Genomic DNA, 26,122 nt, shown 5'->3' with positions numbered 1-26,122 from the left:
TCCTTCCAGCTGTTATATATTCCCCTCTGTTAATATCAGCCACATTCCTACTTCTCCTTCAAGGTCTGACGACTCATACCACTGCCTTGATAAAGCCTTCCCTCCAAGGACCAGTCATGAAACATTTTCCTCTTCTGAGCTCCCATAATGCTTTGTCTCATTCACTTGCTATATTTTGCTTTGTATCATTTCTATGTACATGTCTTATTATGCTAAACCGTCAGGTCTTTGAAGGCAGGAACTATATCTTAGGCCTCATTACATTCCCCATGGTATCCTGCTTACACAGAGTTTCCCAAAAGTCTTAGAACTTTAATAATTTCAGAAGTATAAACACTACAAACTCACAAAAAAGTTTGAAATTTTAATGCTGTAAATATTGGTATACTTCTTATCAAAATTCAACATAACCGCCATCTTATGCTATCTACTTGAGTGGATTTTCTAATTTTATAAAAACTTTCATTAGCTGCTACTCAGTGACTAAACAGATTGCATTTGTAATCTTAGCCTTAAGACCATCCACAGAAAGAGGTTTTGATACATATAGAGCAGTTTTGATGTGATAAGGATAGATCAGGTACCCAAGGTGGCCAACCAAGAAGCCATTGAGAAAAGAACAAATAATTACACTTGAAAATGATATTTTCCCTTAAGTTTGTAGTGTTTCTACTTCTTAAGTTATTAAAGGTTAAAACTGCACTAAGACAGAACAATGAAAATACAAACTCTTAACAATTTTTACCCTGGAGATAACAATGGAACTTGGTCCACTGCACGCAAATGATTAATTCAAAGGAAGGTAGAAGAAACACAAATACGGTCCCATTTTATTGCGTGTGTATTTTTTTAAGCCGGATGCTACAATGCCTTTTCTTTGATGGATCAGTATGTGTGGCATTGGAAATGTCACTCTGTTATACAACTGCACATCAAATGAGACTGGGTAGATACATAACACATTTGCTGCAGTCCGGCGTGAAATGCTATTCCACTTGGGGAAATGATAAGCTTTCTATGTTTTTGGAAACTAAAATGGTCACTTCTAGAAACAAATACAACCCTATTACCCAATAATGTGAAGTGCTCAGAAAGCCAAGTAGAAAGAAGAAAGGGGGACAGCTAGGTGGACAGAGCATCAGCCCTGGAGTCAGAAGGACCTGAGTTCGAGTCCAGCCTCAGACACTTGACATTTACTAGCTGTGTGACCTTGGGAAAATCACTTAGGCCAAATTGCCCTGCAAAAAAACCAAACCAAACAAAAAAGAAATAGAAAGAATAAAAAACTTAGGCAAGTCACAAGGAGAAGAAGGCTATTTCTGCTTTGTTACCTAAGTCACTGCCTCAAGAGATGATGACTTTAGCATTAAGTAAAAGGGGTAAGTATGATTGAGCTTAACATTTACAAACTTATTTTAACTAAGAAATAAATGTTGCTCTATTTCTTCATGTGAAGAAAAGGAAGGTGATATATCTTTTTTATTATCTAAAGAAAGAATTTGCTGTTATTTTTAGAAAGCCTAGCAAAAGGGTATTTTAAGTTCCCAGTGAACACACTAATTCCAAATGTAGTATTAGAGTTAAGAATTCTGACCATGAAAAAATTACAACTATACATTTTTAATTTCAGTAGAATACTGAACTCACTTGGCTGCCATAAACAATACTTTCGAATAACAATCATGAATAAGAATTTTAAATTTTTATTTATTTATTTTTAGTTTTCAACATTCGCTTTTATAACATTTTGAGTTCTAAATTTTTCCCCCTCCCCAAGACAGCATGAAATCTGATATAGGCTACACATGTATTATCATATTCAACCTATTTCCCAGTTAGTCATGTTGTAAAAAAGAACCAGAACCTAAGGAAAACCATGAGAAAGAAAACACAAAAAATAACAACAAAAAAGAGAAAATAGTATGCATTCAGATTCCATAGTTCTTTCTCTGGATGTGGACAGGATTTTCCATCAGGAGTCTTTTGGAATTGTCTTAGATCATTACATTGCTGAAAAGAGCTGAGTCTATCAAAATCAGTCATCGCACACTGTAGCTGTTACTATTTACACTGTTCTCTTGGTTCTCCTTACTTCACTCAGCATCAGTTCATGCGAATCTTTCCAGTGAACAAGAATGTATTAAAATACTGTGATGACAATTCAGATTTGGAGATCTTTCCCACCCATTAATAGGCCATGTGACCTGCTGAGGTCACAGGAAGCCTAAGTCATCACACGTGGTGGGAGGAGCTTGCTGAGAGGAAAAGGAAACTGTGTCACAGGAAATGCTGGGAGAGAGCAGACGTGTGGTGGCTGTGAGTGTGTTGGTGGCAAGGCCCTAGCATGGGGTGGATGGTTTTGGGATGGCGAGGCTCCATGTTGTGATGTTGTGTATTGAATGCTTTGCTGCTGTGATGGTTTGGGCTCACTGGTTTTGGGATCTGGTCATCTGGCGTCTGAAGAAATGGTTTACTTCTTCTACCTTCTATGTAGAGAGTCTCTTATATTTTGTGATACAGAACCACATAGGCATTTTGACAATTATCGTCTATATTGTGATTACTACCTTGCTAATACAAACACCCACTACATGCTAGGCACCGTGGATAAAAGACACTTGAATTCTTTTGGGGAAAGGCAATGTGTAGAGGTAAATGCACGATAAAAATGAAAGGGCTGGAGCACTAGCACCTGGTGTGATCAGGAATGCCTGCTGACAAACTGTATTAGGAATTACTTGAGTTAAGTCTTGAGGCAAAGTGGATTCTAAAAGGGGGAAGGGAGGAGAGAGTACATCATGACCTTAACCAATAGCCAGGCCAAATGGCCAGAGGCAGGCAATGGAGCAGCAAGGAGGCCAGTTTGACTGGACTGTAGTATGTGTGAAAGAGCTGGAAAGGTAGATTGGCCTCCTTGTAAAGAGCTTTAAATGTTAAACAGGGGAGCTTGTCCTTTATCCTAGAGGCAGGTCAGTGCCAACTGGCATTGATTGATTAGAGGAGTAACACGGTTAAAGCTCAAGCCCCGAATTCCCAAGTTGGAAGTGCCCCTGAGGCCAATCACTCCAATCTGTAACTGAAAAAGGACCCCCATTATAGCTGGAATAAGAAATTTTTTCACCTAGGGCAAAGACAGTTTGTGAGGAGGAAATGGGGATGTAGGATACAGTCACATTCACCCCTAGAGAGGGTGGCCCAACCTTTGCTTCTGAGGGTCACCACAGGCCCTTGGGAGATGGGATGGGGGCTGTGACATGAACCATGAAGCAAGGAACAGGATAATGATCCCCAAGAAAAGGTAGTGAAGCCCACTTCACATCACTGCCTTCTTCTAGGTCTCCTTTAGTGAGAATAAATTCTGTAATAGCATACCTTTTAACTTGTACATAGCTCTAACTGCAAGGAAATTTTTCCTTGTATCAAGCCTACATGTGCCCTTCTGCAATTGCCACTCAATTTCACTTTCCACACTCTTGAGGACAAATGTGATAAGCCTCCTCCACAGGACCTCCTTCCCTCTCCCCCTGCTCTCCCTCAAGGCTAAATATCCTAATTTCCTCAACCAATCCTCACAGAACATAAACTGGGGCCCTTTTATCAACCTGGCTGCCTTCCTCTGAACACAAGCCAATATTTTAACATCCTTTCTACAATGTCCTGCCCAGAACAGCAATGATTTTCACTTGAGAAGATAAAACATCACGTTCCAGGTTTGATCTATTAGCTATCTAAATAAACTTTGAGCTCATAATATACTTTCTGAAAAACTGTTACTCAGTTAGTCTATATTTATTCAACACCAAAATTGTTGTAGATGCCCTTTCCCCCATACAGATATAAAAAACAAGGCTTTCCTGACCCTCCCTTCTTCCAAACTTCTGTATTTCTTTCGAAAGCAACATCATCCTTGGTTTCAAAATCCCAGCACTACCCTTAACGCTGTTCTCTCTCTCACCCAACACATCCAATCATTTCTACCTTCTTAACAATTCTCAGTGTGATCCCTTATTTGTACTTACCTTATCTGCTACCATCTTAGAGTGCCAATCTCCAACACCTCTCCCCTCAATCAATGCTATTGGTCTCCCTGCCTCATCTCTCACTATTCCAGTACATCCTCTTGTGGTTGCCAAAATCATTTTCCTTAAGCATGGTTCTTAGCATGTGACTCCTCTACTCAATGGAATGTATAGTCCAATTAGCATAATATGGATCAGGAAGTTTATTAAATGCATTTGTGTGCTGATATAATATACAACATTCATTTATAACTTCCTCTTGAAATTTTCACTTTAAACGGATTGGATTTTTACTTCTAATTTGCCACTACCATTTTTTTCCAAAGAGATATATTTCCTAAAGAAAAAAAAATGACTCACAAAGAATTATATAACTTTGTAATTTTCAGTTTCTAAGAATTCTCTTTTTCTCTAGGATCTTCAATTCCTAATGCTTGCATAGAGAATTAAAACAGGAACCTTTTGCATGTATACATGTATCTATCTACTTGTGGGAATGAAACTCAGCAACAGTCCTAGGGGTGACTATCAGTCGTTTCCCAAGTGCTTCTTCATCCTCTTCTTTGTCTGCAGCCTCCATTCTCTCTATCCCTAGGCATTTCTCCCACCATTATTCCTACTCTGTCTTCACTCTCCTCTCTCCAGCCTCAACCCAATAACTTGCTACTTCCACTCTACACTGACCTCTGCCCTTGATTTACCTACCACCTTGTCCTATCATTGCTCCTCTCTTGAGAAATTTCCACCCTAGACTATTCCCACCATCCATTTCCTACCCACCTGCTCACTAGTCATGGACAAAACCTGAGGAAATCTCACCAATGTACTGACTGCAAGATTATGAATTCATGTTATCCCACCTTCAACTGGGCCCTTGCTGAAGCAAAGTATTGTAGTAATTTTCTTCCTAACTAATTCCCTCTCATTTCCCTGAAAAGTCTATTCCAAAGCTTCTCCTTCCCTCCTGAAGGTGCTCATACTCTCTACCCAGCTCCTCTCTGGGGAGATCCTTGCCTCTTTTGTTGTTGTTGTTGTTGTTGTTTTTCAGTCGTGTCTGACTCTCCGTGACCCTATTTGGGTTTTTCTTGGCAAAGATACTGGAGTAGTTTACCGTTTCCTTCTCCAGCTCATTTTACAGCTGAGAAAACTGAGATGAACAAGTGACTTGCCCAGGGTCACACAGCTGGTGTCTGAGGCCAGATCTGAATTCAGGAAGATGAGTCCTCCTGACTCCAGGCCTATCCATTGAGCCACCTAGCTGTTCCCCTTGCCTCTTACTTTACTGCAAAAATTGGGGCTACTAAACATGGGGGGGGGTCTTCTTTCCAATTCTCTTCATTTCAAAATCCCCTGACATCATCTCTCACTCTCTCCAACTGTCCTCCAGTTGCTGATAATGAGTTGGCTCTTTTCCTTGCCAAGGCCAATACCTCTATATGTCAATCAACTGATTAATCAATCAACATTAATTCAATTCTTACTATGTACCAGGAACTGCTGGGGATACAAAAGGAAGCAAAAGGCAGTCCCTGCCCTCCAGGAGCTCACAATCTGATGGGGGAGAAAACATGCAAACAAATCTATACAAACAAGTAATATACAGGCTAAATCAGAAATAATTAACAGAGGAGTGTCACTATAATCAAGAGGGGATGGAAATACATGTGTATTTGATCCCATCCCCTCCCCTCTTCTCCAGAAGATTTCAAACTCAATCATCTCCCCTGTCTCAAATCTTCAATCCTTTCTTAACTGGTTCCTTCCCTGTTTTCAAATATGTATACTTCTCTTTCTATTCTTTAAAAAACCACCACTAGACTGTACCATCCCCTCAAGCTATCATCCTACATGCCTCTTCCCTTTCTTAGCCAAACTCCTTGAAAAAGTTGTCTACAGGTCACTCCCTCCCTCTCCAACCCAATCTGGCCTTCCACCGAATCATTCACCCCAAACTGCTCTCTCCAAGGTCACCAAAGGGCTCCTAGCTATCCAGTCTGATGGTCCTTTTCTCAGCCCTAATCCTTCTCTATCAGCTGCTTTGATATTACTGATCATATTCCACTCCTGGATCTTCTTTCCTCTGTGGATGTTTCATAACATTGTTCTCTCTTAGTTTTCTTCTTCTCTAACTACTCCTCAGTGGACTTCGATAACTCAATCCACATCAATCCACAATACCTCACTGTGAGTGTTTTCAGAAGTTCCATTCTGGGCCTTTTCTTCTCTCTTTCTTGGTGACCTCATCAACTCCCATGACTTTAACCTTCATCTCCCAGATCAACACATCTAGCACCAAAGTCTCTCTGAGTTTCATTCCAAAATCCCCAATTGCCCACTGGATATTTCAAATGCAATCCACTGGAAACATCAAACTCAACATGTCTAAAACTAAACTGGTAGCCTTTACCCCTAAACCTTCCCTTCTTCCAAACGTCTTTATTTCTTTTAAAAGCAACATCATCCTTGGTTTCAAAATCCCAGTATTATCCTTAACTCTGTACTCTCTCTCATCTAACACATCCAATCAGTTGCCAGATCTTGGCATTTCTACCTTCTTAACAATTCTCAGTGTGATCCCTTATTTGCACTCACCTTATGTGCTACCATCTTAGTGCCAGTCTCCATTACTTCTCCCCTCAATCAATGCTATTGGTCTCCCTGCCTCATCTCTCACAGTACATCCTCTTGTGGTTGCCAGAATCATTTTTCAAAAGCATGGTTCCTACTATATGATTCCTCTACTCAACCAACTCCAGTAGATTACTATCTCTAGGATGAAATATAAACTCATCTGTTTATCTTTGAATGCCCTACACAGTCTGGGGCTAGCCTCTCTTTCCAGCCTTACACTTGGTGATCTAGCCAAACTGGCCTCTTCTCTGTTCCTCACTCATGACATTCTATTTCCTTTCTCCTCCCCTACCAAAATGCACTCCTTCCTTACCTTGGCCTTCTCTTTTCCTTTAAGAAGCAGAGACACCATCTTCTGCATGAAGACTTGGCAGATTTTCCCAATGGCTTGTGCCCTCTCTTGTATTTAATCACTGTGTATGTTTTGTTGTGTATTTATCAACTTGTATTGGTGCTGTATGTATTTTTCTAAGTCCCTGGTGTCTCCCCCAGGAGAATGTAAGCTCATTTGTGCTTTGTATTTTCTATCCCCAGCCTAGGCACTTTAATAAAGACTTGTTGGCTTAGTGATACAAAGCGGTTAAAAGGCACTGAGGATTTCTTTTCAGATTTGGAAGCTCAGGAAGCAGGCCCAGGTGGCAGTTCACTGCTCCCGGAGAGTCTCATAAAATGAAGGGAATGTGGGGAAGCTAAAAAAATATGTTGAAGGCAATGTTTTATTTACCTGGCCCCTGACAGAACCCACTCAAAGGCAATTCCTAAAGGCCACATTTAACATCAACAAAAGAGATGGAAAAGCACCAAGAGATAAAAAGGAAATGGGGAGAGAAGTGACTAAAGAAGAACAGAAGGAACAGTTCTTTCTAGCTTCTCCCAAACCCAGATAATGGAAAATCACATGCTCTTTGGTGTACTTTTTCATTTAACACTTTGTCATACCCTGAGGTTAACAAAACTGATCTCTCTCTTTAGTGTTCCCCAATGGAAGAATAATGTTCATTCAATCAAAATCACCAGCTCCCAGACACAGAACTGATTTCTGCTTTTAATGACTTAGTAAAGGCTGTGCTTAAAACAACAATGACCACTCGCCCATATTTGGAAAATATTTTTCTTGATTTTCTTCTCAGAATAAGACAGAAATGGAGTCAGATCAGAGACCTGACCTCTGCCCAGTCAAAAGTAGTTTACCCCATTTCTTTCTCAGGGTTTGATAATTATTACCTTTGCCGCCCTATTACTCTGATCTGAATCCCTTCTATTCCAAGTGATAAAACAATGTGGCCAAAGTTCCTTCCCCAGCCACAACTCCCTGCTCCCTTCCACCCCGTCATGGCAGTCCTAATCCCTATGCCACCAGTCCTTCCATGCCACAGTACCCTCTAGAACCCTATTGTATTGTTAACAAACTGCTCTTAATGTTAGGCTTGTGGGTCCCTCCCCCATTTCTTTATATGTAGCTTGTATTTACCTATAGGTGTACATGTCCACCAATTAAATTTCTGTGATGACAGGAGCTATTTCATTTTGTCTTTGTTCCCTTAAGGCCTAGCACTGTGTCAAACACACAGTAAGCACTTAATAAATGTGTGATGAATTGAATACAAAAAGGAAAAATATGAATAAACCGGGTACATACACACACACATCTACTAATGCCCCTGTTTCTATAACATCAGTGATTGCAGGACTGATGTGTTTGTCTGAATCCTTCATAGGGTTCTATTGCATTCAAACAGACAATTTTTCCAACAAGCTTTTATTGTGCATCCCCATCACAGACAGGTGATGGGGACACAAAGAGAAAATGAAAACCAGCTCTTACCCTCAAGAAGCTTATGATCTAATGGAGTGGGGGTGAGGGCAGATAATACCATACATAAATATATATTGTTTCAAGTACAAGTAAGGAGGAGGGAGGCAGAGGTGAAGGTGAAGTAAAGGCAGGGAATTCGCTCTCCCCCAAACCCCTCCAAATACCTTTAAACAATGACTCTAAACAAATTCTAGAGCAGCAGAACCCCGAAAAGGTAAGAGTGAAAGAATTTTCCAACCCAAGACAATTTAGAAGGTAGTCAGGAAAGGTCTGTTGCACCATGGTATGAGAGAAGCACAGTCCAGAGCAGGTCAAGCCAGCACAGGCCAGCCTGCAAGCCCAGAGGAGGCCTCAGGTGACTGAATCAGTGGCAGCAGTGGCAGTTTCCAGACCTCTTAGCCCACAGACAGTAAGGGGGCTAGACAACAGGTCAGAAGGAGATTTACAGGGTTCCCTTTGCTGGCTCCAGCGGTAGGACTCTGTTGCATTGTCTACACCTAGATCTGGGTTGCAGTCCTGGGTCTTAGTCCCAGTGCGAGGAGGAGCAACAGCACTGCAGGGCTTGTGGCTGCAGGTAAGCAGGGACCCTGGGTCACAGTTCTAGGGTTGAAAAGAGGGTGTAGAGTCACTCATTCACAAACCAGTGAACAGTACAGGGCAGTAGGAAACCTCTCCCTATATCATACCACCTTGGAAGAACCAAAAACTTACACTTTAACAAAGGGTTAAAATTAGTCAAGAAATAGACTGAAAAATGAACAAACACCACAAGAAAGTTACTGTGGTAACAAGGAAGATCAAAACACATAGTCTGAAGAAGACAACAAAGTCAAAATTCCTGCATCCAAAGCCTTAAAGAAAAATATGAATTTGTTTCTGACCATGGAAGACCTCAAAAAGGATTTTGAAAATGAAGTAAGAGAGGTAGAGGAAAAATTGGGAAGGAAAATGAGAGTGATGCAAGAAAATCATGAAAAAAGAGTCAACGGCTTGATAATGGAAGCACAAAAAAATACTGAAGAAAATACCTAAAAAAAACCCAGAATAAACCAAATGGTAAAAGCAGCATAAAAATCCAATGAAGAAAAGAATGCCTTGAAAAGCAGAAGTGGCCATATGGAAGATGTTATACAAAAATTCATTGAAGAGAACTCCTTAGAAAGCAGAACTGGCCAAATGGAAAAGGAGGTGGGCAAGTGAAATGACTTTGTGACTCATCAAGAAACAATCAAACAAAATCAAAAGTAAGGAAAAACTAGAAGAAAATGTGAAATATCTCACTGGAAACAACTGACCTGGAAAATAGATCCAGGAGAGATAATTGAAGAATTATTGGACTACCTGAATGTCATGATCAAAAAAAGAACACAGACATCATCTTTCAAGGAATTATGAAGGAAAATTGCCCTGATATTCTAGAACCAGAGGATAAATAGAAATTGAAAGAATCTATCAATTACCTCCTGAAAGAGATTCCAAAATGAAAACTCCCCGGAATATTATAGTCAAATTCAGCCAGAAAAGAATCAATTCAAATATCATGGAGCCAGAGTTAAGATAACACAAGATTTAGCAGCTTCTACATTACAGGATTGGAGAGCTTAGAATATGATACTCTGGAGAGCAAAAGAGCTAGGATTAGAACCAAGAATCATCTACCCAGCAAAACTGAATATAATCCTTAAGGCGAAAAAATTAACATTTAATGAAATAGAAGATTTTCAAGCATTCTTGATGAAAAGACCAGAGCTGAACAGAAAATCTATCTTTCAAATATAAGATGAAAAAGAAGCATAAAAAGGGAAACAGGAAAGAGAAGTCATAAGGGATTCAATAAGGTTAAACTATTTATATTCCTACATGGGAAAATGATATAGTTATAACTCCTAAAGATGTTCTCATTATCAGGGCAGTTAGAAGGAGTATATATAGACAGAAAGCAGAGGTATGAGTTGAATGTGATGGTATGATTATCTAAACAAATAAAATTAAGGGATGAGAAAGAAGAATGCACTAGGAGAAGGGGAAAGGGAGAAGAAGAATGGGATAAATTATCTGACATAAATGAGGCCTGAAAGAGATTTTACAGTGGAGGGGAAAATGAGGTAAGCTGGGATAGGAGCATATGAAGCTTACTCTCATTGGAACTGGCTCAGAGAGGGAATAATATACACACTCAGTTGGGTGTAGAAATCTATCTTATCATATAGGAAAGCAGGAAGGGAAGGGATAAGAGAAGGGGGCATAAGGAGTTCATAGAAGGGAGGGCAGTTTGGGAGAGGTAAAAGTCAGAAGTAAAACACTTTTAAGAATGGACAGGCTAAAAGAAGAGAAAGAATAGGATATGGGGAAAAGAGGATGGAGGGAAATGCATAATTGGTAATGATTACTGTGAAAAAAAATTTTTTTACACTGAGTTTCTCTGATAAAGACTTCATTCCTCAAACATACAGAAAACTGAGTCAAGTTTACAGAAATAAGCCATTCTTCAATTGATACATGGTCAAAGGATATGAACAGGTAGTTTTCAGGCAAAGTAATCAAAGCTATCTATGGTCACATAAAAAACTATCTAAATCACTATTGATGAGAGAAATGCAAATTAAAACAACTCTGAGCTACTATGTCACACCTGTAAAATTGGCTAATATGACATAAAAGGAAAATGACAAATTCTGGAGAGGATGTGGGAAAATTAAAACACTCATGTACGATTGGTGAAATTGTATACTGTTTTAACCGTTCGAACAATCTGGAACTATGCCCAAAGGGCTAGAAAACCAGGCATACCTTTTGACCAAGCAATACCACTACTAGGTCTGTATCCCAAAGAAATAAAAACAAAAAGGAAAAGGACCTATGTGTACAAAAATATTTATAGCAGCTCTCTAGGTGGTGGCAAAGAATTGGAAACTGAGGAGGGGGGTCCATCAATTGGGGAATGGCTAAGCAAGTTGTTTATGATCATGATGGAGTACTATTGTGCTATAAGAAATGATGAGCAGGATGCTCTCAGAAAAACATGAAAGCAAAATGAGCAGAACCAGGAGAACATTGTACACAGTAACAGCAACTCTGTATAATGATCTACTATGAATAACTTAGCTAGCCTCAGCAATACAATGATGCAAGACAATTCTGTAGGGCTTATGGTGAAAGGTGCTGTCCATCTCCAAAGAAAGAATTGGTAGAGCCTGAATGCAAATCAAAGATACTTTTCCTTCACTTTATTTTTCTTGGGCTTTTTTTGTCTGTGTTTTCTTTCACAGAATGACTTCCATGGAAATGTGTTTTGCATGATGACACATTATAACCTACATCAAATTGCTTGCCTTCTCAATGCAGAGGAGAGGGAGGGAGAGAATTTGGAACTCAAAATTTAGGAAAAAAGAATGTTAAAATTGTTTTTACATGTAATTGGGAAAAATGAAATATTAAATAAGATTTTAACAAAAGGAAAAAAAAGAACTAAGGGGATCTGGCTCCTTCATATGTAGAGATGAGCACATGAATGAACTGTAACAATCAAGCAATCAGCAAGTATTAATTAAGTGCCTGCTCTACTGCTCTATGCCAGGCACTAAGCCAGCAGGCCATTTGTTTTGAGCTGCTTCACAAATGTGGCCACCAGTTACCCGGTTGGCCTCACTAGTGTGCCATTCTCATCTAATATGACAAACAGAATGCACAGCTGTTGGGCAGGGTGAGAGGCCCAGGATGTATTTCTCCGCACATAACTAACTGTCCTTTCTTGTCCCCTCCCTCTTACTGTGATCAAACTGCAAATGGAACTTCAATCAAAAACCTATTCTAACTTGTTCTTCCATAAGCAAGGGGGAAAAAAAAGTAGAGGACGCCAATGCTAAACCTGTCCAGTTAACTGATTCAGGATAGTTGGTACCATAGTATGTTAATAATGAGGTAATTTTCAATTACTAGTTGATGAAGCAGCTTTATTTGGTCTCATAAAATAATTTTTCCCCCACTACTTAAACACAGTTACTACTCAAAGACTTATGGGATTCTTGGATTATATTAGAAACAAGTAAACACCTTTTCGATACTAAGGCACTTTATTATTAAGTTAATATTGACTATAAACTAATTCTGAAGCTAAATTTGGCTGTTGCACTTGAATAGTAAGAAAACTTTTTTTTTTCTGCAAAGGGATCAATAACTTTTACTGCAAAATCAAACTCTCGATAATATTCATAACCAAAAAGGTTATGATGATGAAATACTATTATGGAAATTTGATTGGGTCTTTAAAATCCAGGAACCCTATACAAGGAAAGCTTCATGTGTCTCTATGAACAAGGCGGAACTAAACTGAACATAAACATTTCTGGGGGCAGGTCTAGACTCTAAAGTCTCACTTGGTACCAGCCTTAGAATTTTTTGTCACATGAAAAGAAATAAACGAGCATGTATTTAAACTCTCGAAAAGCATTTAATAGCATCAAAGAGCAAAGAAATATTTAAAAGAATGCCAAAGTAATTAGTCTTGGGAACAAAAGTAAATACAAGAGCAATTTATCAAATAAATGCCACCTTGGCAAGCTGTCTGTAAAGTGAAGTAGTCATTTACTTACTACTGTCAATTATGAAAAGCAAAAACTCTTTCAGGATTCCAGAAAACTAAAAAAAGGTAAAAATGGGATCACAAGTCAAATACTAAAGGAGGCTCTTTATTGGCCCCCCCAAAAAATGAAATCATAACAGAGATACATAGCCGCAAACCTGCGGAAACGTCTTCTAATAGCTATGGACAGCAAATACAGGACTACCCGCAGCAACTGACGTTACGGGCCTGCCAAGAAATCATTAGGATGAAGGAGTCTGCTTGGGAAGCAGCACTGAAAGGTGACAGCAATGCTTAAAAAAATGGCATCTGTAAAACTTTTTTTAAAAAAAGGCAGATATTAGGACTTAAGAAACAGAAATGGCACCCAAATCTGAAATGCTAAAAGACATCCTGAGAAGCCAGTCAATCAGAGAGGGCAGTGAAACAAAGCTGTGCCCAGTCCTCCTGAGGCTGATAACTGACTGATCCTGTGTCAATACTTGCTCAGGTGACAGGGAAGAAAGTGAAGCAGGCAGAATCTGACTTGGATCCCCTGAACTGACACCATTCCTCCAGCTGACACAAAACAAGCAGGAATCAAGCTGGAACTGTGTTTACATATACCACAGAGCCCCCTCTCTCCAGCCTGACTGACCTTGATAAAAACTTACTCTACTCTTCTCCAAAGAGACACTTGGAAGAGCAACGGGTAAAACCCTAAAGGTTCCAATAATGTTCTAAGAGAGGCCATAAAATAAAGAGGAACAGCCAGGAAATGCGCTACAGTGGAATGAACACTGTAGGACCTAGGTTCAAATGCTGTCATTTATCTTTGCTGGGCCTCAGTTTCCTCATCTGTAAAATAAGGGGCGGGGCTGCACAGCCTCCGAGGTCCCTTTCAGCTACAGGTCTAGGATTCTATTGAAGTGACTTTGGCTCGGTCTGGGTATGGTCCTTTCATAATAACCAATCTGGGCCTCAGTTTCGCCGTCTATAAGAAGCAGGGGTGGCTGTGCTCAGCCTCTCAATCCCATCAGTGTGACTAGTATCTGCTCTGGCCTCAGTTGCCCCGTCTGTAAGGAGCGGTGGCTGTGCTCAGCCTCTCAATCCCATCAGTGTGATTCGGGGCGCTCCGCGTCTGCTTCCCCACCTGTAAGGGGGAGGGTCCCCGCCACCGCGCGCCCAGCCCCGCCCCCGCCTCGCTCCCGGCCCGGTCACCTTCTGGCTGCCGGAGCCGTGGATCCGAGTGGCCCGGTCATAGACGTGGCAGCGGATCACGCTGCTGCCCAAGTCCAGCCCCAGCACGTAGCCCGGCCCCAGCGGGTCCGGCGGCCCGGGGCCCTGACTCGGCCGAGCCCGCACCTCCTCCGGCTTCCTCTGGGCCTCGGCCTCGGCGGCGGCGGGGAGCGGCACCGACATCGCGGGGTCGGAACCAGTAGTGCGGCCGTGGTGCCCCAGGCTCAGCGACCAACCGCTCCCAACTGCCGCTGGCGCCGCCGCAGCCAGCCCTAACCTAGCTCCGGAGGCGGGCGGAGCGGGGAGGGGGCGGGGGCCCCGGTCCCGCCCGGCCCTGACGTCACGGCTCTCCGACCAATCAAGCCGCAGGGGCGTTGCCCGCGTCCTGCCAGCGCATCCTCGCCCTCCGGGCACGGAGCCGCCGAAGGGCGCCGTGTCCCGTCACCGCGCGGGCAGAAGAGTCCGGCCGGCCAGGGACAGGCCCCGCGAGAGAGGCCTCATGTCCCGCCTCCACGCGAGGCCCAGCCACGCCCCCGCCCCACAATTAGGCGAGCAACCGCCGATTAAGCACGTGCTGAGTTACACGTGGGACCTCGCTGCGGCTGCACCCCAACCCTGCGACGTAGGTGCTGTGAGGGCATCTGGGGAAACTGAGGCAAGCTGCGCCTAAGTGACTCACCCTGCGTCAGTCCGCCTGCCTCCGGCCCAGGTCTTCCTCAGCTGCCAGCCGGCTAATTACGTTTCCTTTCTCTCGTGTTTGCAGACAAGTAGACTCCCAGGGCGTGATTTACTGGTTTTTCGGTTGTCCTGAATTAAGAAAGTGGTAGTGCGGATTAAACCTTAAAGCACAAGCATACATCCCCCTCTCACCCCTACGCTCCAGCCTGGTTGTTAAACATTTCCTACCACACCCTTGTACCGCAACCATGAACAATATAAACCCTACGCAACAACCTATGACCAGTGAGCGGGAGGGCACTAGAGGGCTCAGGAAATAAACTCATCACCGGACTGACAATAATAATATTATTATTATAACTTAGGACAACAACAAACGGTTTTTATGTCGTGCTTTAAGTGATCTACAACCATTTTCTCATTTGAACCTCACAGAAAGCCTGGCCACAGTAACGAGAGCATCTCTTGGGTGGATGAAGCTAGCTGCCCTGCCTAGTCATCTCTAGCTCAACCCGTCCCAAACTGAACTCCTCACCTCTCCTCCCCTCCCACCCCAACGACAGGTCCCAGGCCAAACCCACCTGGTCGTTGTGGGGGCCCTGCTTGGCTCAGAATGAATGTAAATAGCAGTTGTTTGTTTTGGCCAGAAATCCTCAGGGTCTTCCCCACCCCACCAGTGATTTTTTTTTTTTTGACTAGGTAAAGAGGCCCTTCTCTGCCTCAGTTCTTACCTAACCTTAATCACTGAATGGGTATTGCCTCACTCAGACTAAGATCTTTGCTTAAAAAGGCCAAGATCACCCATGGCAGACACGGCCATCTTCCGGTTGTACTGATCTATATCTGGCCACTGGACCCAGATGGCTCTGGAGGAGAGAGTGAAGCTGATGACTTTGCACAGCCTCAATGCACTCCCTCAAACCCAATTCTTATCAAGGCATCCCTTCCCGGATGCCTCTGTCCTCTTCCAGAAGGAAGGACAAATGACAAACTACAATGGATGTTGAAGTTGCCACTATTCTGCAAAGTATCATCCTGGATTCCCCAGTCTCCTTTGTCCTACTAGAGCAGTTCATTGCCAAGCCTTATCATTTTTGCCATCACATGTCAAAAACTTCTTTGTTTTTACCCACACAACCACAGTGTGCTGGTTCAGATCCTCCTCACCTCTCACCTGACCTACTGCTTCTGACCTTCTAACTAGTTTCCTTTTTCCACTCTGGCTTTCTCACCCTAGAAAACTCCCCTCCTCTGATTGGTCAGGTGTACTCCTTCTTTTCTTTTTGGGCTCTGGGACTCGATTTTCTTGACTTCCTCCTCTGTGACCTCACCCAGGGAAGTACCTTCTTTTCTGCTTTTCAGATTGTTTTCTCCAATTAGCATGTAAACTTCTTGAAGGTAGAGACTGTCTTTTTGCTTCTATTTGTATTCCCAGCATTTAGCAAAGTGCCTGGAATATGGTGCTTAATAAATGCTTGTAGACTAGACTCAGCTGCCAAAGTGCTTTTCCTAAAGCAAGGGGCCTTTCCTTGTCATCCAACCTGACTCAAACTCTAGTGGTTCCCTATTACCTCCAGAATCCAATGCCTGTTTGGGCATTTAAAAATCTTCATATTTTCCATGAAATCATATTCATTATTCCCTCTGTATAGCTTTCTTTTCTCTTTCTATTCATCTATTTTTGCTTAAATTTTTCTTATAACTGTTGAATATACAGACTGCTCTAGTTCTTCCTTTTTAAAATTTTTATTTAATTTTATTTTTTAGTTTTATTTTAGTTTTTTAAATTTAATTTTATTTTTTATAGTTTATTTTAATTTTTAGTTTTTTATTTTAGTTTAGTTTAGCTTTTTAATTTTTCCCACTTAATAGTATTTTATTTTTTCCAATTGCATGTAGAGATAGTTTTCAACATTCATATTTATAAAATTTTGAGTTCCAAATTTTTTTTCCTCCCTCCCTAAATCCCTCCCCAAGATGGTAAGCAGTCTAATATAGGCTATACATGTGCAATCATATTAAACATATTTCCACATTAGTCATGTTGTGAAAAAGAATCAGAACAAAAGGGGAAAACCATGAGAAAGAAAAAGAAAAGAGAGAAAATAGTGTGCTTCAATCTGTATTCAGGCTCCATAGGTCTTTCTCTGGATATGGATAGCATTTTCCATCATGATCTCCTGTGTTTCTTTCACAACAATTCATCTGTCTATCCAAATTTCTTTATATTCCTCACACTTAGAATTCTTTGAAAAAATATTTTATTCTCAATTCATGAAAAAAAACAAGGATTTCCATAACACCATCCAGTAAAAAAAGATGATTGCACATGAAACTGCAAATCTACCACATACAACTTGCTAGTCCCTCCAAATATACAATAAAGCTATCATATAAATTTCTTTTCTTTCCCTTTTTTTCTTCTCTCCCTCTCCCCTGATGGCTACCATTAGACACAAATAGGTGTGTATGTGTAAAGTTATTCTATACATACTTCCATTTATCAGTTCTTTCTCTGGATGCAGATAGCATCTTCATGTCCCTTATTTTTAATTTGTGTATTTATGATAGCAAAAATTACTTAGTTGCTCAAAATAGTTCTTAAAACAATGTTGCTGTTGCTTTATACAATGTTCTCTTGGTTCTGCTTACTTTGCTCTTCATCAGTTCATACAAGTCTTTCCATTCCTTTCTAAGATCATTGAACTCATCATTTCTTATAGTATAGCATTAGTATTCCATCACAATAATACACCACAACTTGTTTAGCCATTACCCAATTGATGGGGATCCCTGAAATTTCCAATTCTTTGCCACCACAAAGAGAGCTGCTATAAACATCCCATTCACATTCAAAGTTATAATTACTATTTGTGAATTTCCCTCCATTTTATTTTTACTATATTCTTTCTCAGCCTCTCTTTTTACCCTATCCGTTACTTTATCTTCTCTCTCCACCCTCCTACCCCCACTTCATTCACTCCTCCATGAGTTCCCCCCATTTCCTCCTCTACCCCCCAATCTCAATTCAAACAACCCTCCAGAAGTCCCTCTCCCACTCTGTCCCCCAGTTTTCTCATCTTTCTACATGTTCAGAAGTCTTCTACACCCTTCCAGATGTACATATTGTTTCCTCTTCAACCCAGATGAGAGTAAGTTTCCAACATTACCAGCCCTCCACCCTAACATGTTTGCTCTGTATTAGTTCTTTCTTTCATGCCCTACTTTTTATCATAAAATTGCTCCCTTTTACCTTTTCCTACCCAATTTTATTTTTTAGAATTACCCCATCATACACAAGTCAGTCTCAACATTTCTTTCAAACTACCTCAGTAATGAAGACAGTTTTAAGAATACTAATAACATTTTCATATATATAATAAGTAAACAGTTTGACTTTAATGAATGCCTTATAATTAGTCTTTAATGCTTTCCTTATATTTCTTCTGGATCTTTTCTATCAAATTTTCCATTGAGTTCTAGTGTTTTTTATTATAAATACCTGAAAGTCTTTCAGTTCATCAAATATTCATTTTTTTCATTCAGGATTATATTCAACTTTGCTGGTTAAGTTATTCTCAGACACAACCCCAGCCCTTTTGTTCTTCGAATTAAAAAGTTGAAGACCTACAGTATTTTAAAGTTGAAGCTGCTAGGTCTTGCGAAATCCTGACTGTATTTCCACAGTATATGAGTGTTTTTTTTTTTCTTGTTGCTTGCAATATTGTCTTCTTAACCTGAGAGTTTTGAAACTTGGCTTTGACATTCCTATAATTTTCCTCCTGGGATTGCTTTCAGATGGTGAATGGCAGATTTTTTTTTTTCTATTTCTACTTTATCCTCTTGTTCTACAACTTCAGAGCAATTTTCCTTAATAATTTCTTGTGATATTGTATCCATATTCTTTTTTTGATCATAACTTTCAGGTAGTCTGACAATTCTTATATTATCTCTCCTCCATCTATTTTCCAGATCAGTTGTTTTTCTAATGAGATATTTCAGATTCTCTTCTATTTTTTCTTCTTATAATGCCATTCAACTCATCTTGCCCCATTCTAGTTTTAAAATGTCCTTAAGATTTTGGACCTCTTTTTCCAATTAGTTAACATTCTTTTCATAATCTTGGATTGCTTTTATTTTTTTCCTAATTTTTCCTCAATCTCTCTTATTTGACATTTGAATTCCTTTTTAAGTTCTTCAAGAACTCTTTCTGGGCATGTGACCATCTGATGTTACTTTTTGGAGTAAGAGTGGCTTTTTTTTAACCTCACTATCTTTTTCTGAATAGGAACCCAGATGTTCTTTTACATCAAAGTAGCTATCTATGGGTGGATTCTTTTTTCTTTGTTTACTCATTTTTATTTTGTTTTGTTTTATTTTTATAGTCAGATTTTAATCCCAAGTTGTGGGCGATGTTGTCCAAAGTCTTTAGGTTCTCCTTACTGTTATTTTCTGAATTCTGTCCAGGAGCTCAACCTCAGGGATTTCTCTCTTTTCCTAAGTCATGGTTAGAACCCGTAGGCATGCTGTCCTGAAAATATTCTTGCCCCCTGCAGTGTGCCTGTGCTGGGCATGTGCTTGCTCCTCCTCACCCACAGCCACAGCCCAGGATCAACTCCAGTCAGCACCTCAAAGCCTACTCTCCAGAAACAATGGGGTAGAGGTGAGGATCCTTCAGTCCTCTCCCATTCAATACCTGCTGACCTCTAGGTGAAAGATTGTGAGGTAAAAGTTCTTGAGGTGAAATTTCTTGAGGCCTATGCACCCTCCCACTCTGCTGCCCCCGGGGGCAGTTTGTTAATTCAGTGGAATTGACCTAGAACTGTCTACACTTCCATTCAGGTCAAACCTCAGCTCCTGGAGGTCCTGTCTTCTCTGAGGTCCTCTCAAGTTATCTTAGGAGGACAACTGCTTTACCCCTTTATTTTTGCTGTTCTATATTCATTTGGTAGTGATTGTTTGCAGAGGAAATCTGGAGAGCCTGGAAATTTCTGACCTACTCCACCATTTTCCCAGAATATGACCCCCCCATTAGAAGTAGAAAATAGGGGGCAGAGCCAAGATGGCAGCTGGAAAGGAGGGACTTGCTTAAGCTCCCCCCCCCAGGTCCCTCCAAACACCTGTAAAAATGGCTCTGAACGAATTCTAGAGCTGAAGAACCCATGAAATAGCAGAGAGAAGCAGGGCTCCAGCCCAGGAAAGCCTGGATGGTCGCTGGGAAGGGTCTATCGCACAGAACTGGGAGCAGAGCAGAGCACAGCCCAGCATGGGCTGTGCCAGGACCAACCAGACCAAGAGCTGGGCAGAACAGGTGGTAGGGCCTTGAATCATTGAGCTGTGGCAGTTACCAGCCTTCTCAACCCACAAATGCTAAAGACAACAGAGAAGGTTAGTGGAAAACCTCTAGATCTGAGTGAAAGGAGTGCGAGGTCAGCTCTAGCCCTGGGGGCATGGTGCAGTTCTGGGGCTGCTTCCAGCGCTCCAGCTGCCATTACTTCTGGCCCCAGGCCTACCCTGTGGGAGGGATTAAGCGGTGGATCAGAGCGGGAGTGCAGAGCCTGCTTGGATCTGGGTCACGGTCTGGGTTGGCGGTACTTGGGGGAGGAGGAGTGCTGGTATAACAGAGTTCCCTGTATAGAAGTAGCTCTGAAAACAGCAGCACAGCCCATAAAGCTTGGGACAAAGTACTCTCTACTCTACAAGCAGTCACATTCTGACAAAAAACTCAAGGGTCAAGTAGTTGGCTGGGAACATGAACAGGCAGTGAAAACAGACTCAGATTCAGACTTGGACTTTGGAATCTTTTTTGATGACAAAGAAGATCAAACCATACAGCCAGAAGAAGTCAACAAAGTCAAAGAGCCTACATCAAAAGTCTCCAAGAAAAATATGAATTGGTCTCAGGCCATGGAAGACCTCAAAAAGGATTTGGAAAAGCAAGTAAGACAAATAGAGGAAAAATTGGGAAGAGAAATGAGAGTGATGCAAGAAAACCATGAAAAACAAGTCAATGACTTGCTAAAGGAGACCCAAAAAAAATACTGAAAAATATACTGAAGAAAACAACACCTTAAAAAATAGACTAACTCAAATGGCAAAAGAGCTCCAAAAAGCCAATGAGAAGAAGAATGCCTTGAAAGGCAGAATTAGCCAAATGGAAAAGGAAGTCCAAAAGACCACTGAAGAAAATACTACCTTAAAAATTAGATGGAGCAAGTGGAAGCTAGTGACTTTATGAGAAATCAAGATATTATAAAACAGAAACAAAGGAATGAAAAAATGAGAGACAATGTGAAATATCTCATTGGAAAAACCACTGACCTGGAGAATAGATCCAGGAGAGATAATTTTAAAAATATTGGGCTACCTGAAAGCCATGATCAAAAAAGAGCCTAGACATCATCTTTCAATCAAGGAGAACTGCCCTGATATTCTAGAGCCAGAGGGTAAAATAGAAATTGAAAGAATCCACCAATCGCCTCTTGAAAAAGATCCCCAAAAGAAAACTCCTAGGAATATTGTCGCCAAATTCCAGAGCTCCCAGATCAAGGAGAAAACACTGCAGACAGCCAGAAAGGAACAATTTGAGTATTGTGGAAACACAATCAGGATAATACAAGATCTAGCAGCTTCCACATTAAGGGATCGAGAGGCTTGGAATATGATATTCTGGAGGTCAAAGGAGATAGGATTAAAACCAAGAATCACCCACCCAACAAAACTGAGTATAATGGTCCAAGGCAAAATACGGATTTTCAATAAAATAGAGGACTTTCAAGCTTTCTCAGTGAAAAGACCAGAGCTGAATAGAAAATTCAACTTTCAAACACAAGAATCAAGAGAAGCATGAAAAGGTAAACAAGAAAGAGAAATCATAAGGGACTTACTAAAGTTGAACTGTTTTGTTCACATTCATACATGGAAAGATGATGTGTCTAATTCATGAGACCTTTCTCAGTATTAGGGTAGTTGAAGGGAATATACATACATATAGATAGAGGGCGTAGGGTGAGTTGGATATGAAGGGATGATATCTAAAAAAAAATCAAATTAAGAGATGAGAGAAGAATATATTGAGAGAGGGAGAAAGAAAGAGATAGAATGAGGTAAATTATCTCACATAAAAGTGGCAAGAAAAAGCAGTTCTGTTGAAAGGGAAGAGGGGGCAGGTGAGGGGGAATGAGTGAATCTTGCTCTCATCGGATTTGACTTGAGGGAATAACATGCACACTCATTCAGGTATCTTACCCCACATGAAAGTAGGGAGAAGAGATTAAGAAAGGGGGGATGTTAAAAGGGAGGGCATATGGGGGAAGAAGTAATCAAAAGCAAATACTTTTGAAAAGGGACAGGGTCAAGGGAGAAAATTGAATAAAGGGGGACAGGATAGGATGGAGGGAAATATAGTTAGTCTTTCACAACATGACTATTTATGGGAGTGTTTTGCATGATGATACATGTGTGGCCTATGTTTAATTTCTTGCCTTCTTAGGGAGAGTAAGTGGGGAGGGAAGAAGGGAGAGAATTTGGAACTCAAAGTTTTAAATGCAGATGCTCAAAAAAAAGAGTTGTTTTTTGCAGGCAACTGGGAAATAAGATATACAGGCAATGGGGCATAGAAATCTATCTTTCCCTACAAGAAAGTAAGGGGAAAAGGGGGAGTGTGGTGACAGAAGGGAGGGCTGACTGAGGAATGGGGCAATAAGAATATATGCCATCTTGGAGTAGACGGAGGATAGAAATGGGGAAAAAATTTGTAACTCAAAATCTTGTGGAAATCAATGCTGAAAACTAAAAAATATTAAATAATAAAGTATGGAATTGAAAAAAAGAAATAGAAAATAATTCAAAAACATGAGTAGCTGTAAACACATGGTTAGTTGACTTTGATATTTAAGATTGTGTATAATGAAAATATTAAGCTATAATAAAAAAATCTTCATAACCCTGACCCTTCCTACCTTTTCAGACTTCTTACACCATATTCCTCTTAATGCTCTCTACAATCTAGCTATGCTCACCTAGAATAGAATGATTTCTCTTGCCCATGCCTTTGTACTAACTGGCCTCCATGCCTGGAATGCTCTGCCTTTCATTCAATAAAAATTTGTTAACCTCCTACTCTGTGCCAGGCACTGTGCTATGCACTGGGGATATAAAAAGAGGCAAAAGAAAAACCTTGCCTTCAAGGAACTTGCAATCTAATGAGGGAGTGTTTTAACAATCCAGCTAGTAGCTTCTGTGGGGGCATAAGATACCCCCACAGCCGGCACCCAGGAGGCTGCCGGGCACACTGGAAAAGCACAGGTTCTTTTTATCTGCTTAAACAAGGAAAGCACGGTGAAGGGGTTGACCAGCTTTCTTTAATCCAACATTCATTTAGTTCAGGGGAGCATACAGACAAGCATCAACAGACAGGCCAAATACAGATTACAGTCAGCTAGTTCAGGGGAACAGACAGCCAGTACCCTGAAGTTCAGAACATTAATTTAGTTCGGGGGAGAACGAAACCAGCACCCCGAACTTCAGAACTAAATACAAACAAATTACAAATATCAATAGACAGACCCAATACAGATTCATTCACTTACTTCAGGGGAAAAAGCCAGCACCCTGAAGTTCAGAACATTCATTTAGTTCGGGGGAAAAAGCCAGCATCCTGAACTTCAGAACTAAATACAAACAAATTACAAATATCAACAGACAGACCCAATACAATTCATAGTTACCAACATCTGGGCTCAGCCCGAGAGCAAGGGCCGGCCCAGAGTCATGCTTGCCACTGCTCCCACGCCAACCGGAAAAGGAAAGAGGAGCCTTCAAGCCGTCTTCTCCCCTCTTATAGAGTTTTTGACATCATCAAGCGCTGCCTGAATGACCAGGGCTGATTGGTTCTTGAGTTGGCCCCTTCCCCTAGGTTAACACCCAATAGAGCGTGGCTCTGGAGTCAACACCTCCCCTCAGCCAGCCCCATGACTCATCACACAGGAAGTTCTCTGCTCCCAGGCATGGCCCAGCAAGGCTCAATGAGATAAACTGAGTCACTCAAAGAAAACAAAGGCCGCTCTGGCCACAGGGAGATAACATGAAAACAAATGTGTGCCAAATGAGTTATATATAGGATAAATAGGAAATAATTAATAAAGGAAAGATGTCAGAATTAAGAAGGGTTGGGGAGGGTTCATGTAGAAGGCAGGATTTTAGTTGGGACTTAAGGAAGCTGAGGAGATCAGTGCCAAGTCACCAGTGCCTCTTCATTTTCTTGGCTTCCTTTAAGATTTAGCTCAGATCTCCCCTTCTGTAGGCAGCCTTTCCTGGTTCCCCTTCCCTCCAACTGCTAATGCCTTCCCCTTTTGAATTACTCCAACTGCTCCATACATATCTTGTATTACATAGTAGTTCTTGATATATTTTCTCCCCTATTAGAATGTACTCTCCTTGAGGGCATGGACTGTGTTTTGCTGTTTTTTGAATCCTCAGCATTTAGCACAGCTGTGTGCCCAGCACATAGCCAGTGCTAATGTAAATGTTCACTGAGTTACCAGTCACCAGTTATGATCTGTGTTGACGAAGGGACTTCAATGCTAACAAAAATCACAAATCTTTCACAACAATAAGTGAGAGGTACAATTAGAAAGATCAGAGAAGATAGATATGTAAATAAACACGTTTAAATTAAAGGGAACCAAGCCAGAAGGTAAAGTCTCTCTGGGTCAGGGGCCTGCCTAGGGAGCTGTGCCTGGGCCCAGGATCATGGAATCTCATCCCCCTCTTAGTTATGTCAACACCAGGAAGCCATTCTATTCCAAGTACGTATCAAGACCGGTATCAGGACTGTATTGGTCCTTACATCCAACATCCCTCAGATGTTGCTTAAGACAACTCAAGGCAGGGACATTAAAGCTTAAGGGAATCTGATATGTAATGAATTTCATAGTTCCAATCTGTAGAACAAAATATCTACAATGAAAGTTCATAAGCAGACACTGTGTTCTTTTTAAACAGATTTTTTAAATTGATCTTTTGTTTTATATAATCTAGGTTTCCTACTATATGCCTTTTCTGCCTCCAAATGAGCCATTCTTTATAATAATGAATTTAAAAAAAAAAAGAAGAGAAAACGAAATCCAAAAAGCCAATCGATACATCATAGATTTTGGTAAATTTTAGCCAGAGCAAGAGGGAATTAAAGGAAGCTTAGTAAAATCTGCCCTTATACTTTATAAAAGGGAAAGAACTTTTAAAGCTATCATTTTAGCTTTCAAGACGAGATAAAACTTGAACTAGGCCTTCAAGTATAGCAAGGTATATAGCCCATGTTGGATTCAGAAGCAAAGGAAAAGTAAGTGTTCTATTTCTTCTTAGTCATCACTAAAATCTAGGTATGGCTTGGGGACCTGGTATCAGAAAACCTAGGATTGAATCTTGGCTCTTGTACTTTGTGACCCTGGATGAATCATTTAATCGCTAGGCACATTTAACCTTAAAGTAGAAGTGATATTTGTGCTACCTACTTCACAGGGCTATGCCATTGTGAGGGAGGGCCAGAAAAAGACAATGGGCATCAAAGGCTCCGTAAATCATAAAATGCTATATAGATGTCAGCTAAATTATTTCAATGGATAGAGCAATGGATCCGGGGCCAGGAAGACTTGAATTTGAATCCTGCCTCTGATAGAATCCTTTTGTGAATCTGCCAGGACCAGGAATTTTTTCTTTGTAGGCCCTTTATACTTAGATCTATTTCCTTTTTATTCTGGATCTCTCTCTGGTCTTCTGATAAGTTAGATTTTTAAAAATGTTTTTGAAGGTATTCCTCTACTTCTTGTGTGTTCTCATTTTGTTAGCATGAAACTGCATTATATTTTCTAATCTTTTTTATTTTGCAGTTTGGCTGCAATTTCACCTTGCTCGTTGTTATTTTATTGTTTGATTTTCTAGTCTCTTTTTTTAATCATAGTAGCTAAAGGTTCATCAATTTTATTAGTCTTTCCAAAGAACCAGCTTTAAGTTTTAATTATCATTTCTGAGTTTTTTGTGTCTGTTTTGTTTTTGTTTTATCTATTTCCCCTCTAATTTTTAATATCTCCACTTCTGTGCTATTTTAGGATTATAGGTTCAGTTTGTTAATCCATTTTTTCTGTTTTGTCAATGTATGTTTGTAAGGATATGATTTTT

General features: G+C 40.7%; 1 protein-coding gene across 1 annotated transcript in view; it reads right to left on the bottom strand.

The window, feature by feature from the left end:
* The window catches only part of GK5 (glycerol kinase 5), a 51,454-nt gene extending 36,981 nt beyond the window's left edge, over positions 1 to 14,473 (bottom strand). The window contains exon 1 of the mRNA XM_036757105.1: positions 14,249 to 14,473. Coding sequence (XP_036613000.1) covers positions 14,249 to 14,449 — 201 coding nt within the window. The 5' untranslated portion in view covers positions 14,450 to 14,473. The remainder of the gene's footprint in view (positions 1 to 14,248) is intronic.
* Positions 14,474 to 26,122: the final 11,649 nt, after the last annotated feature.

The sequence above is a fragment of the Trichosurus vulpecula genome, chromosome 4 (assembly GCF_011100635.1).
Source record: "Trichosurus vulpecula isolate mTriVul1 chromosome 4, mTriVul1.pri, whole genome shotgun sequence".
In the NCBI taxonomy this organism is placed as follows: Eukaryota; Metazoa; Chordata; class Mammalia; order Diprotodontia; family Phalangeridae; genus Trichosurus; species Trichosurus vulpecula.
Note: the sequence above shows the minus strand (reverse complement) of the source record. Positions and strands in the feature narration are given on the sequence as shown.